The following is a 14,112-nucleotide window of genomic DNA, read 5'->3' on the forward strand; positions in this document are numbered from 1 at the left end:
GGTAGTTTTGTTCCTCCAGTTATACATCTGTCTTATGTAAGATGTATAAGATATACCACAGGGCATTAGGATACTTTTCTCCTCAAACAATAGTTAAAACTGTATTTCTCAACCTAATGATAAAACCACAGCAATACAATATGAGCAGTGCTCTGCCTTGCCAGGATACTGAATATCTGTGAGTTTGGAATATTGAGAGCACAGTGAGGAACAGAGACATGAAGAATTCAGGAGCTTTGGATAGGAATCTTCTGGCAGTATCTGTGGACAAGGCTGAGGGCCTTCATCTGAGGAACAGCCATGCATTTTTCATGGCCATCCAATGTACTTGCTTACTGAGACTGCATCTTTGATAAAGGATTTACTAATTCAGTTTACAACTTTTAGTTATTTTGGCTTTTTGGAATCAAACCCTGACCTAGTTTTCTGTAAAACTAGAATATTTGAAAGCTTAGAGATCAAAACCTACAACCATAACCCCTGTTGTAGAGGTAGGGAAACTGAGGCACAGAGAGGTTCAGTAACTTTCCAGGGTCATACACTAGAAATAGGGCGCCCAGGGGCGCCTGGGTGGCTTAGTCGGGTAAGCATCCGACTTCAGCTCAGGTCATGATCTCACAGTCTGTGAGTTCGAGCCCCGCATCAGGCTTTGTGCTGACAGCTCAGAGACTGGAGCCTGCTTCGGACTCTGTGTCTCCCTCTCTCTCTGCCCCTCCCCCACTCATGCTCTGTCTCTCTCTCTCTCTCTCTCTCTCTCTCCCCCCCCCCCCTCTCAAAAATAAATAAATGTTAAAAAAAAAAGTTTTTTTAAATAAAAATTAAAAAAAAAAAAAAGAAATAGGGGGCCCAGAGTTTGAAGCCTGACCTTGTGATTCCAAAGCCTACTCTTTAAACCATTATATTGCCTCTGAAATATTATGGATGTGGTCTTGTTTTATGTTCTGATCTTCTCCTTACACTATGCTGAACCACAGTACATTTTCACAAACCAGATTCAAATTGCATAGTGTGTGGAGGAAATGAAAGTCTCTGCAGTGGCATAAAGGCTGGAACCAGAGCACATGCTGTTGCATTTGAATGAACTCCATTTTTATTTTTAAAACTAGCAGCTGCTTTTTCAAGTTTAAAAACATTCTCATTCATCCTTGCAGCAGGTTCTGGGTGAGAGTTGCTGTCTTTTGTATAGGTTTGTAAAAGCAGGAAACCTTGAGTCACTTGTTCCAGGCCTCTTTGCAGCCTGGAAGCAGACATGTACGTGAAGCCTGGGATACTGGGTCCTGGATTAGCGGGATTCCTCATCTCTGATTTCTTAACCCTTGGATTGACCTCATTCTCTGAATGGATGGTCTAGGTGATTTCAAAGGGAAGAGTAAGCCCTTCAGACACAACTGACATGTATTTTGGCCTCTTGGGCTCTGTTCCTTCACTCACGGCCTTGCAGGAGAGGACCAATGGCCTCCATTATTGTCCCACCTGCACTGGGAAGTAAAGCATCGAGGCCTCTTTTAAACAGCATTGATTCCTTTCATAACTGGTATTGGGTCATTTTCACTGCTCCCTGGGTATGTTGAAATACTCATTGGTTTTGTGCTAAATCCCACGTGTTACTCCCATCATCGCTTTTCTCTCTGTTGGAATAATAACTTGGCATCTGGCTTCTCCGCCTCACGACAAAACTTAGGAGGTCTCAGAGGCAATGATTTAGCATTTATTCTCCATTTCCGTAAACAGAGTATCACAGGTCACCCATGGACCTATTTTTCTTTTTTTCTTCCTCCCTCCCTGCCCCCCGTAAGAGAGCAAAGGTACACTTTTATTTACTTTACAGTAAGTTTAAATCCTTGAAGGGCACAGTATCACATGGATTCTGTGGCCAATGGCTTTAGCCTAAGGTTGCTTTGGAATTTGGCATGAACCACGGCACTGTTTCCATGAGCACGAGTTACTTTTCCTCAGATTACTCTGGTTTTGTTCAGTTTGCCACCAGGAGTCACTGTGCTCTTCTTTGCTTTCTACATATAAGCACATCTCTTGCCTAGATCCAGTTCTGTTTCATCTCAAGCATAAACATCTTCAATTTTAAGAAGAGCTCTGTGCTCTCTCTGGTTCTGGAGACCCCGCTTTCTCCAGCAAAAATGGCCTTGGACCACAGCCTTCCAGACATACTTGTCGTTTTAGGAGTCCTGCTCCCAGCAGGCCTCCACAGGTTCCAAGATGGCAGAACGAGGTCTGTTTTTCTTATTGGTGCCATTCTTTGTCACTTGGTATGTTGGGCAGGAAGAGAAACATTGTTTACTTTGAAGAATTTCATTTAGAATTTGTTGAATTGATTTAAATTGAATCACAGCATGTCCATTTGGATCCAGGAAGATGCAGCACTGAAGCCCACGTGTATGACTATTTTCGGCATCCTCTCCAGTCCTCTCTATCACCTGAGGAGCCCCTTGTACTGTAGCTGCGGAAATAGTATATGGTGTACTACACAATGGCTCACAAAAAAAACCTTCTTAAACAGCTCCTGTTTGCTGGAGTCGTTGCTCTTTTTATGAAAGCTTTGCTTGGATTTTCGTTCAGTCTCTCAACACATATTTGTCAGGGCACCGTAAGAAGTTCTGGAAACACATCATGATTCAGGGAAGTTACAGTCTTGTGATGAAAACCTGGTAATAAATAGACAATAACAACAAAGTGAGGTCTGTGCTATCAGGGTGTGTAGGAAGACCATCAGAGCTGGTCTTGTGGATTCTAGAAAGGCTTCTTGGGGAAATGGGGGTTTTGACGACGAGTCACTGAATGAGTAGAAGTTAGCCAGGTTAAGAGTATGGACAAGAGCACTGCAAACAGAAAGAGTAGAATATCGATGTCAAGAGAGAATATGCTGTATTTGGTAAAGTGTGTGTTATTCTGCATGGGTATTGCGAAGTAAAGCTGCAGAGGTGAGTGGGGCCCTTGTATAATGAGTGGAGAGGTGATACTCAGACTGTGTTGCTGCAGAACAACTACTACAAACTTAGCAGCTTAAAACAACACACATCTATTGTCTTACACCTTCTGAAGTCCAGGCCGAGCCTAGCTGTGTTCTGTGTTCTAGGGTCCCACCGGGCAGCAATCCAGGTATCTTCTGGGGCTGTGGTCTAATCAGAGGCTTAACTGGGGCGAGCTCTCAGGTTGTGACAGTTTCCTTGATGCTGCAGAACTGAGGTTTCAGTCTCCTGGTGGCAGCTGCTCTCAGTTCCCAGAGGCCACCTGCGCTTCCTTGCCACATGGGCTTTTCCAGCATGGGTGCTTACGTGGCATCTTGCTGCTTCTAGACCCATAGGATTCTCTCTGGTGTGTATGCTAGCCAAACAGAGTTCTGTAGAGTACCGTAATCATGAGAGCGACCTCCCATCACCTTTGTCATATTCTGTTGCTTAGAAGCAAGGCACAGGCTGCACCCATACTCTAGAGGAAGGGACTATACAAAGATTAGAATACCAGGAGGTGAAGATTATTGGGGAGAGGAGGTCACCATAGGTTCTGTTGGTCACAGAGGTTTATGCTTTAAAGGGAACAGTTGGGAGTCACTGAAAGGTTTTAAGCACAAGTTTGCTGTTTGGTGTAGAAAATACATGGCGGGTGGCACAGTTACAGTCCAGAAGACTAGCTAAGAAGCTGTTCCAACAAACCATGTAGGAGGCGAGGTTGGCCAAGGATATACGATGCACATTTTTCTGGCTTGGTGGTTGGTCGGTGAAAGCAGAAAAGCTGGAGCCAGGAGCCAGTTGTAGTAAAAGATTCATATGAGGCTCAGCTCTGGTTCTCGCCTCCCTGAGCTCCAGCTCTGTGGCCTCAGACCACATCTCTCTGTTTGCAAGAGAGTCTGGGGAAGATCATGTTGATGGAGCACAGTCAACTTGCCACCACCAGAAAAATAACCTAAAATACTGGTCTTGACAGTGGAGTCAGGACTGTATCTGTCCATCATGAAGTATTGAGTGCTCGTGTTCCTACGCAATAGCCATCTTAATTTGAAGACTTTTGGCTTGAAGGGCTACTGTATGCCAGGAGTACAGTGATGCCGCGGTGTCATGGTGATGCCTGTGTGTTTTAACTCTTGATGGTCTGGCTAGGTTTGTTGGGCTGTTTCACCCACTAGCTTTTCTTCCTCCTGCAGTAAACAGGCAAGGGGGCACCTCCCTAACTTGTTGGGATTCTGGTGTGTATTGTTTTCATGGGAGTGAGGGATCCTTGCCATTTCTAGAGAGAAGTTGCCCTGAGGACAAGTTAAAAACGAGAATTTGAACTAAGACAGTGATTGCTCGGCACCTAATGTGTTTCAGAGCACCCTTAATTACCTACCAAGATGTGAGAAGAGTCGGTTTATCATAAGGAAATACACGCCACATTCAAACAACTATTCAAAAGTTAGCTATTTTAATACTTGAGCCATTCTAAGAGGAGAAGTTCTGTGCATTTTTTCCCACTATGAAAAATTCTCAGAAACCATAGTGACTCAGGCAGAGCCTGGAAAATACTGGAGAATCACATGATGGCTAAAAATAAGCACATCATCTCCAGCAGGGACAGTAACCAGGGCAGAAGTAATTCAGTTTTCTGAGTGCTCATGCTGGCCAGCCAAGCTCAGGTCCTCTTGGCCACCGCGGGGGCAGGCTTTGTGACCCCTGGCCAGGGAAGGGGAGCCTTCAGGCTCTGAGGCTCTGGGTGCAGAGGCAGCCACGCCATCCCAGGCCTCTCACTCTGAGTGTAGTTCCCTGGCTTGCTCCCAGGGCAGAACCAGTTATCACACTGTGTAATGACCCTGAGGAGTGAATTGGGAGGGACACACGCTGACTCATAGCCCTTGTCACCGCCTACTTTTCTTCAGCCTTCCTCTCAGAGTCAATAGCAGATGCTATTGATCACAAAATGTTTTTTAGGTTGCTGTTAACATTACAAAATGGAAGCCGTATAAAACAGCCAGACATTTGGTGCCTATTTTATAGGGTACATGGTGGGGCTTTCTGAACTGGCGCATTGTAAATGATTTACCTTAAAGGAAACTCGTCTTGAGCACTCACTACTCATACCGGGAAAATCACGGCAGTGGCCTCCTCTCTGGCCACTCTGCCTCTGCCCTCACCCTCCTGCAGCCCATTCTCCACACAGCAGTCAGACCATGTCACTCCTCAGCTCGGGACCCTGCCGCGGCTTCCCTTTCCCCTCAGAACGAAAGCCCACCTCCTGACTGCGGCCTCTGAGTCCCGACGATCTGCCCCCTCCTGCACTGGCCCAGGCTTGCTCTGCGGCAGCACTCCACCTGGCCCCTGCCCCAGATGAGGTAGGGCCTTCGTGTGGGCATCAGGCCTTGCCGTTGCCTGGAATGCTCTGCTCCTGGGCTGTCCAGGGCACCAGCTTCACCCCTCTCAGGCCTCTGTTCCAATCTGACTTTCTTAGGCCTGGAAGTAAGGGTTCCTCCTGCACCTGGCAAGTCTCTTTCAGGGATTCTGGAAGGTTATGCCTCTGGAGCTGTCACAAGAGACATAGGCTTCTGTGAGGAACAGGACTTGCGGGTCAGGGTGACTGCCACATGGGCCTGGCGTACGTCTCGCCTCATGTCTCTGCTAGCCTGCGGCAGGACTCGCATCAAGAGGGCTCCGTGATCTTGACCCCTGTCCTGAGGGAACCTGGGTCTAGTGAGGCCCATGGGAGGCTCCTGGGTCTGCAGAGCTGAGACTGGAGAAAGACACGTGCTGGGCACTCAGACACCCGGAGCTGCTACTGCAGAGGCTGCTCACCCTCGCCCTGCTCTGCCGGTCTCTTCTCCATAGCATTTGTTTGCCGGTTTATTATGGCACTTACTAATGTATCATGTTGTTTATTATCTCATTTCTGCTGTTAGAATGTAAATTCCACAAAGGCATTTTCTATGTTTCATTCATTGATTTATCCCAACTGCCTATAGCTTGCCAGGTACACAGTAGAAGGTCAGTAACTGTTGGCTGCTTGAATGAATGAGTCAGGGTAATTTAAGAAGGGGCACAGAGACTCCAGCTTGCTGATTTTCAAGATAGAGGTGAATGGAACTGGAGAACTGAGGCCTTGGTGCCCACTGGTGGTTTATGGGTTAAAATTTTTATAGAGATTTCTTGAAAGAGAGTCTGATGTTCTTACTACTTTAGTGGTTTAGTTTTTATCTTGCTAGTGTCTGGAACTGGGAAACCTGTGTACTTCATCATTGGTCGGATCATATTCGCTGAGTAACAGCACTACTAATGTGAGCTCACATTTATCGAGCACCTACCATGCGCCAGGCTCTTAAGGACCTGTCCTGTGCTCTTCCCGACTCTGGGAAACAGGCACTACTTTTGTGGTCTTTCGCATCCAGGGGTCCAGGTAGCAGCACCCGGACTGCCGTGAAGGCCACCTGGCGACCGGGCCCCCAAGCTCAGCCACTGCCTCCCTAAGGGCAAGCCGAAGGATTACCACTTCCATACCCGATCCCCGTGCCCACACGGCTGGTGTGCTTTCTGCTAGGCTCCAAGGTGCTCAGAAAAGGGGCTGCCCACTTTTACAAGCTGACCCTGAAGTGGCGAGAAGGAAGAGCCACACTTGGCCGCGGGCTGCACTGGTGACAGAAGCCCTAAGGGCCGTGAACTAGTAATTTCAGAATATACGAACCAGCCTCTTAATAACCTGCTGAATCAGAGCATCCTGGAGCCCCCGTTGATGTTCCACGTGGACTGGACTCTGGCCGCAGAGGCGCTTTCCTTTGTTTTGCCCTCAGAGAACACATTGGGAGCCTACAAAGGGGAGGCGTGGAGCCATTTTCCAAGAAAAGGGTCAGACCCCAAAGCCGTGAGAAGGGTGGGGGCGCAGTCGGTCATACTGCAGTGTGGCCACTCCAGTGTCCGTTTCGGCACTCAGGAAACCCTCTTGCTGTGGGAGCTCCATCCTCTCGTCACTCCAGCCCTATACTCTATCCCCAGCAGTGGCTTTATTTACTTTTATTTTAACCAAGTTCATTCCCATTCCCAGTTAAAAAATAAAATCTGTTGACCAAGGTAAAAAGGATAAGGAAGTGATGGCAGGTCATCCACAAATAACCAGTCAATGTAGGTACAGTGCATCTTCTGTCATGTTTCAGGTCTGTGGGGTTTTGCTTTTGACATACGGCATAATTGACATACAGCATAATCGTTTCAGGCATAAACATGATTGAATATTTGTATATATTGCAAAATGATCACGACAATAAGTCTAGATTAACATCTGTCACCATATGATTAGAATTTTTTTCTTGTGATAAGAACTTTTAAGATCTCTCTTTGCAGCTCTCAAACATACAGTGTTGTTACATATAACCACCTTGCTGTACATGAGTTCCTCAGACTTACTTTGTAACGGGAAGTTTTTTTTGTATTACTTAGATTCAAATTAGTTAACATATAGTGTACTATTGGTTTCAGGAGTAGAATATAGTGACTTATCACTGACATATAACACGCAGTGCTCATCCCAACAAGTGCCCTCCTTAATGCCCATTGCCCATTGAGCCCATCTTCCCATCTACCTCCCCTCCAGCAATCCTCAGTTTGTTCTCTGTATTTAAGAGTCTCTTGTGGTTTGCCTCCCTGTTTTTATCTTATTTTTCCTTCCCTTCTTGTGTTCAGGTGTTTTCTTAAATTCCATATATGAGTGAAATCATATGATATTTGTTTTCTCTGACTGACTTATTTAGCTTAGCAAAATACACTCTAGTTCCATCCACATTGTTGCAAACGGCAAGATTTCATTCTTTTTGACTGCTGAGTAATATTCCATCGTATATGTACACCATATCTTTATCCATTCATCAGTCAATGGACACTTGAACTCTTTCCATAATTTGGCTATTGTTGATAGTGTTGCTATAAACATTGGGGTGAGGGGTGCCTGGGTGGCTCAGTCAGTAAGCGTGCAACTCTTGGCTTCCGCTCAAGTCATGATCTCACAGTTTGTGAGTTTGAGCCCTGCATGGGGCTCTATGCTGACAGTGTGGAGCCTGCTTGGCAATTCTCCCTCCCTCCCTCCCTCTCTCTCTGTCTCTCTCTCTCTCTCTCTCTCCCTGTCTGTCTTTCTCTCTGCCCCTGCCCCACTTGCGCTATCTCTGTCTCTTTCAAAATAAACAAACTTAAAAAAACAAATAAATAGAAATAAAAATAAACATTGGAGTGCCTGTGCCCCTTCAAATCAGCATTTTTGTATCCTGGAGATAAGTACCCAGTAGTGCAGTTGCCGGGTTGTAGGTTAGTTCCATTTTTAACTTTCCAAGGAACCTCCATACTGTTTTCCAGAGCTGCTGCACCAGTTTGCATTCCCACCAACAGTGCGAAAGGTTCCTTTTCTCTGCATCCTCGCCGACATCTGTTGTTTCCTGAGTTAATTTTAGCCATTCTGACAGGTGTGATTTGGTATCTCATTGTGTATAACTGGAAGTTTCTACCTTTTGACCACCTTCACCTATTTCACCTACACCCCAGCCCCCACCTCTGTGGGGTTTTTAACTGAGTGAAAAGGACCCGGGGGTGGAGGGGAATATGCTCTCAAATTAGGGAAGAAGCTGGGGATGACCAGAAGATCAGTTGCCTCCTGAGCGTGTATGCACGCGTGCACATGTTTTTAATGTCTCTGTGGTTCTTGTCAACAGTTTTAATGTCATATTTTTAGCTCCTCTGTTTATGACTTTGGCAGAAGGAATACAGCAGATTAAGTGAGAAGAATGTTTAAATTCCATCAGAGCTCCGGCCATGAAGGATAAAGCCGAGTACAATGCTTTTCTTTGCTTTATCGTTATGAATTCATTGGGCCTCATATGGCCCAAATGTAGCATTTTCCATAAACACTAAGCTACTAATTATTGACATTAGACACAGTGATGCTGTGGCTTCACTAAGACAGTGAATAAGGCTACTCTTTGTTTTTTTACAACTATGGTTAAAATGTCTTAGAATCATATTTATACACCAAATCCTAAAGGCATTAATTAAGACACAACTGCTCAAAGACTAGCATTGTAAATCACGTCCATATCCAGTGAGTAAAGTCAGAGAATTACAGGGACTTGTACAGAATTTATGTCTATTTTTTGTCTGCTTCTGAAACTCCTTTTTATTTTGAAAGGGAAAATTAGGGAGAGAGAGAAAAGCTTGAGGGAAAAAAAATTCTTGTAAAACAGGACTACCACTAATTATGTTTTCAGGACATCAAATACAGCTTCAAAAAAATTTTTGGAATGGTTGATAGCTGCGAGGAAAAAAAAAATATCTGCCGTATAGCTGAAGGAGCTGCACTCTCTTTAAAAGCCCTTATGTAAATGTTTTTCATGTAAGCATCACTGAACACAGAAGCATGGGAAGGCACAGAAGTGAAGTCACCGTGGCCCTGGGTGCGTTCTTAGGAAGCAGGAAGGCAGCTACTGAGGACCCCGATATCTGAAGCCGGGATAGATGCTATCCGGGACATTATTGGGTCATTTCACAAAATTGGAATCTACATGGTAACTTACATAAAAGTAATAGATCAATGTTAAATTTGCTGATATTGCTAATTACAATTTTCTAATAACATCCTTATTCTAGCAGCCCAGGTAAATGGCAGAATAATATCTGGCACCCCAGAAGCTGGGTACACTTTGGAGTATGTTTGCTTGAAAGGAGACAGCAAGACTTTCAGAGCAAATAAACAAAAATACAGTTCTTAACAGTCTAATGGGTGTCATATACCTTAGGATATCGTTTACTATTCTAAAAAGTAAACCATGAAATCATTAAGTAGAATGAACAAAAGCCTTCATTTTTACTTTTATGAATTTTACTATTTAGTATTTCTCAATGTGAGAAATAGCTAAACATTTAAAAATAAAAGCACAGTTGACTAGCACTGCCCTCTCACACCTCATTCATTAGACATTTATTTCCCTTTGTTATCAGTTTCTTTCCAAACAAGTTAATCACAATTTCAAAACCCCTGATTTTAAATTTCAAATACTAATTACTTCCTCTGTTAACTCAGTCTTTCAAATTTATTTTCCATTCCTTTCTCCAGCCCGTGAGTGACTGTCCAGGGCAGGGTGGAGGCGATTCCATTGTTTTCATCTCTGTCATCTTGAGAGAGCCACAAGCTGCATGCATGTGTACCAGGTGAAAGATGGGGACTGTGCACCCCAGCCAACCTGGACAGAATCCATGAGACAGGGGGAAGAAGCCGTACCTGCCGCTGCAGCATCAGTCACTGCAGCAGCTCCGGCCTGTCCCCCGGGAGCCACGTAGGGTCCCCTGTGGCCCCCTGTTCCTCCCCAGCGAGCTTCCTCTGCTTATTCATAGTTCTCTTCCTGATAACTTGATCTCGCAGGGGGCTTTGGCTTGCCCACCACCCTTCCGATTTTGCTTCATTTCAGGTTTTTTCTCAAGCTGCATTTGATGATGTCCTAAAAATATAATTAGTACTGGCTTTTACAAGCAGTCAGGTTTCTATTCCTTCCGTGTTTTTCTTTTAAAGTTTACGTGGGGCTGGATAGGGCAGGGTGTGAGAATGAGTGTCTGATGAACGTAGGTCAGCTGTTGCAACGAGCCACATCCTAGCCGCCGCCCTGCTTAGGGAGAAGTGCCCAGGGTGGGTCACGCACTCTAGGGAAGCCCCTTCTGCGGGGCGCTGTTTGCTTCAGAAGAGGTAATGAACATGGCATTGACTTGGACGGCACGGTACAAACTAGCTTGCCCCTGCCTACTCAGACTTAAATGCTTACTGACCCGATTTCCCTACGTGAACTTTGTCCTGGTTCCATCTAGAAGGGCCCAGGTGATAACAGAAGAGGATCTGAAAACCAAGTAGGAGCTCTCTGGGGGAACTTGATGATGTTTTGTTTGGTCTCCTTCACGTATTGCCAGCTCTTGCTGTCAGTGACTTGGACGTTGGCCTCAGCCCCTTGAGCTCTCCCCGGTTTGTTGACCCGGATAGATACCTCTCCTTGGAGTGGTTTTAACGTTATTGATAAAAACGTCTATTGAGCCCGGCCTCTGGGTCAGGCACGGAGCTTGGCCTTGGGAACATTAAATGGTAAAACAGATGCAACCCCTACCTGTAGACTGGAATGGGAGAATAGGCACAAACGGCTGTGCGGTTACAGGGGACAGGTGCTGCGGCCTCCCGGAGCGGCATCGTCCAAGCGGATATCTGCAGGGCGCTACACTTAGTCCCTCAGAGGGGAAGAGGAGTGTTTGAGGCGAGGGGGTCGCAGCATGAATCATGCTTTGTGGTCATGTGGTCGGGAACACTGCCTTGTCCCTGGGTACCGTGAGTGTGGCCGTGTCCGGGCCTTTGTCCACAGCTGTCGCTCCATGAGACCCTGAGCTCCTGGAGAGCAGGGATCTCCAGTGGGACGTGGTTCATGGTAGGTACCGGGTAAACCTGTATTTAGTAAATAAGAGGTGTTGAACCTCCCTCTGGAAGCTGCTCTCTGTCAGATATGATGGATATTAAAATACGATGTATTGCTGATAAAAAGGCCTGAAGTAACTTGATTTTTCAGAAGCTTCTCCCTCAGCGAGGCTGGCTGGTAGCTGCCCTCAGAGGAGGCACTTTGCCAGGTCAGCATGTCCTCACCCTGCCTCCTCTGTTGTTTGTTATCCACACAGTTTTCTCTACCCTGCCGGCGTGGCCTGTACAGAGCCTGGCCAGTGGGGCCGGAAGTGGTGTTCGAGGAGTGTTTTCTGTGGGCTCCTGCAGGGATGAAGGGTCCTTGCAACTTGATGTGAATCACAAATGAAGCAGAGCATCAGCTCTCTAGAATCCTTGGGAAGGTCTTCTGCATGGGCCAGGTTTCCAGGTCCCTGAAGATTTACCTTCGGGTACTCAAATATTTTAAGTCCTTCCCAATTTAATTTTTCATTTTAAAATATATTAGGCCTTTCCCTGTATTTTTAGAAGAAAATTCTCTCTTTTCTTTGTAACGGATTTTAAAGGGTATGATGTTGTCAGTGCTTCCTGAGGGGGCGTATGACTTCATGTTTATAACTGATGACTCCAGGCACCGGAACTCTTCCTGTTTGCCACTTTGTAATTAGGAGATTAGTCGAAACTTGTAACTGCTGTCAGTACACTTGGCTTCATAACCCCCTGCCTGTTTCTGATCTGTTGGTGCTGATAAACCTTGAGACTGGAAACCGCATAACCACGTTGTATTTACTTGTTCATGTATTCATTTCAACATTTGTACCTTCACTAAATACCGGTTCAGCCCAGCATGGTGCTAAGTACTGGGGTTGCAAAGGTGATGAAGACTGGCCCCTGTGTTCCCGGAGCCTTCTGGAGGAAGAGTGTGCGGGATGTGGTGGGGAATAGGGCTAATGGAAATACATAAGAGGAGCCTCTCCACCAGCCTGAGCTACCACATGGTCGAGACTGTGTTCAGAGTAAAAGGGCCTGGGTGGGCCGTGGGTAATGACCCTGAATTTCTTAATCCACAACGTGTGTAAATATCACCACATCTACCTTGTTGCTTCTGTTTTGGCTGCAGAAGCCATTGCCTATGTCTGTGTCATGTTCTAGATTATGATCACCTATTAGGAGCTGAGCTTCTGGTGGGTGAGCTCTTACCTGATGTTAAGGACCTTCTTTCCCCTAGCTTCTATCATCATTAGTGATGCTGTTTAATTACTTACGATGCTGAGCCCCAGACAACGCCCCGCTCCGGCCCCTGCTATAAAGGCATATCTTTCTTCCATTGTAGTAAATAAATCCTAGGCCAATATCTTGACACACATGAATGTCTTTTTCCCTCCAGACTTCCCACTTAACGTTTCAGAGTCCGTCATTGAGCCTTTCCTGGATCAGTTATGCTTGTCGTATTGTCGTGATTTTTCAAGTTCTAACATTTCTTCTACGTTTACTAGCTGTGTTCTGTAAAGATCTTTATACCCTCCCTCCCTCCTTTCTCCGTCATTATAGACTGGAGTTTTATTTATTCAGTGTGTTCTAGCACATGAGAGCCATTACACTTTTGACATGTAAAACTGTCCCAGCTGTGGCTATCTGGAAGCACCTTCAAACTGGCCCCTGTTCCCGTTGACCTTAGTCCTGAGCACATCCTTGCTTTGCGACACAAGAAGGTGTCCCAGGCTCACACCATACCTTTCCTGCCCCACCCACGGAGTCTGCTATCTCTCAAGAAGCTCTTACTGCAGAATAAAACTTAGACACCAGGACGTAGGCACCTGGAACACACGCTGCTATGGAGATGTCATTGCTCCCAGGCGCTTTCAGTGGCTAAACTAGGAAACAAAAGAGAAAAAAACCTACACTTGCTCTGAATTTTTTTCTAAAGTATTCATCTGTTATAAATTCTTTTTTGTTGTTTGTTAGAAACTCAACTATGGTGATGCTTTGAGGTTATCTCAGAACCTTTCCTCTTAAAAAAAAAAAAAATCTTAAAATCTCTTAGTTAAATCAGTTTTTCTTCTCTCACCAGAGGCACAAAGGACAGCTTAATCTCCTATTAACTTGAGGGGGAGGAAAGTACTCAGATTAAATAAGTTGCCAAAGATGGCACTGTCCTTTTAACACCGGTGCTTTTTCTAAGTGTATGTAGGCTACTTTTGTGATTGGAAAGAGTCCTTGGGGATAGCTTTTATACTTCTTAGTAACTCCTTTATACATTTGCAGTGTATCTAAAAAGCATTTCTAATGTTGCCCGTATTTATAATCTATTCTGGTTACTTTCAGGTGCGGCTAAATCAAGTCCGGCATCTAAGCCGGGATCTACACCTTCTCGTCCCTCATCAGCCAAAAGGGCTTCATCCAGCAGCTCAGCATCCAAATCTGATAAAGATTTAGAAACACAGGTCATACAGCTTAATGAACAGGTAACCCCTCAGCCCTGGCCCTGTCTCTGAGAGGGGAGGGACCAAACACCTGTAAACCTGAGATAAGGGAGGGCAGGTGAGGGAATCTGGTTCCAAATGATTAAGAATAAAAGGAATCGTTCAGGTAGATGAAACCAGCCGTCCGCCAGGAATATAAGACGTTAGTCAAAAATCCCAAAGCTGTGCATTAAGACAGAAGGACAGATGACTCAGCCCCAGGTAAATGCAGGTT

The 14,112-nt window shown here is 45.5% G+C and overlaps 1 protein-coding gene across 6 annotated transcripts in view; it reads left to right on the forward strand.

Annotated features, from left to right (window-relative positions):
• Window positions 1-14,112, forward strand: part of MAPRE2 (microtubule associated protein RP/EB family member 2) — a 156,342-nt gene that overhangs the window by 131,291 nt on the left and 10,939 nt on the right. For all 6 annotated transcript variants that reach the window (XM_027068773.2, XM_015082325.3, XM_053206620.1 and 3 more), the window contains one exon: window positions 13,741-13,880. In XM_027068773.2, coding sequence (XP_026924574.1) covers window positions 13,741-13,880 — 140 coding nt within the window. The remainder of the gene's footprint in view (window positions 1-13,740; window positions 13,881-14,112) is intronic.

The sequence above is a fragment of the Acinonyx jubatus genome, chromosome D3 (genome assembly GCF_027475565.1).
Source record: "Acinonyx jubatus isolate Ajub_Pintada_27869175 chromosome D3, VMU_Ajub_asm_v1.0, whole genome shotgun sequence".
NCBI lineage: Eukaryota > Metazoa > Chordata > Mammalia > Carnivora > Felidae > Acinonyx > Acinonyx jubatus.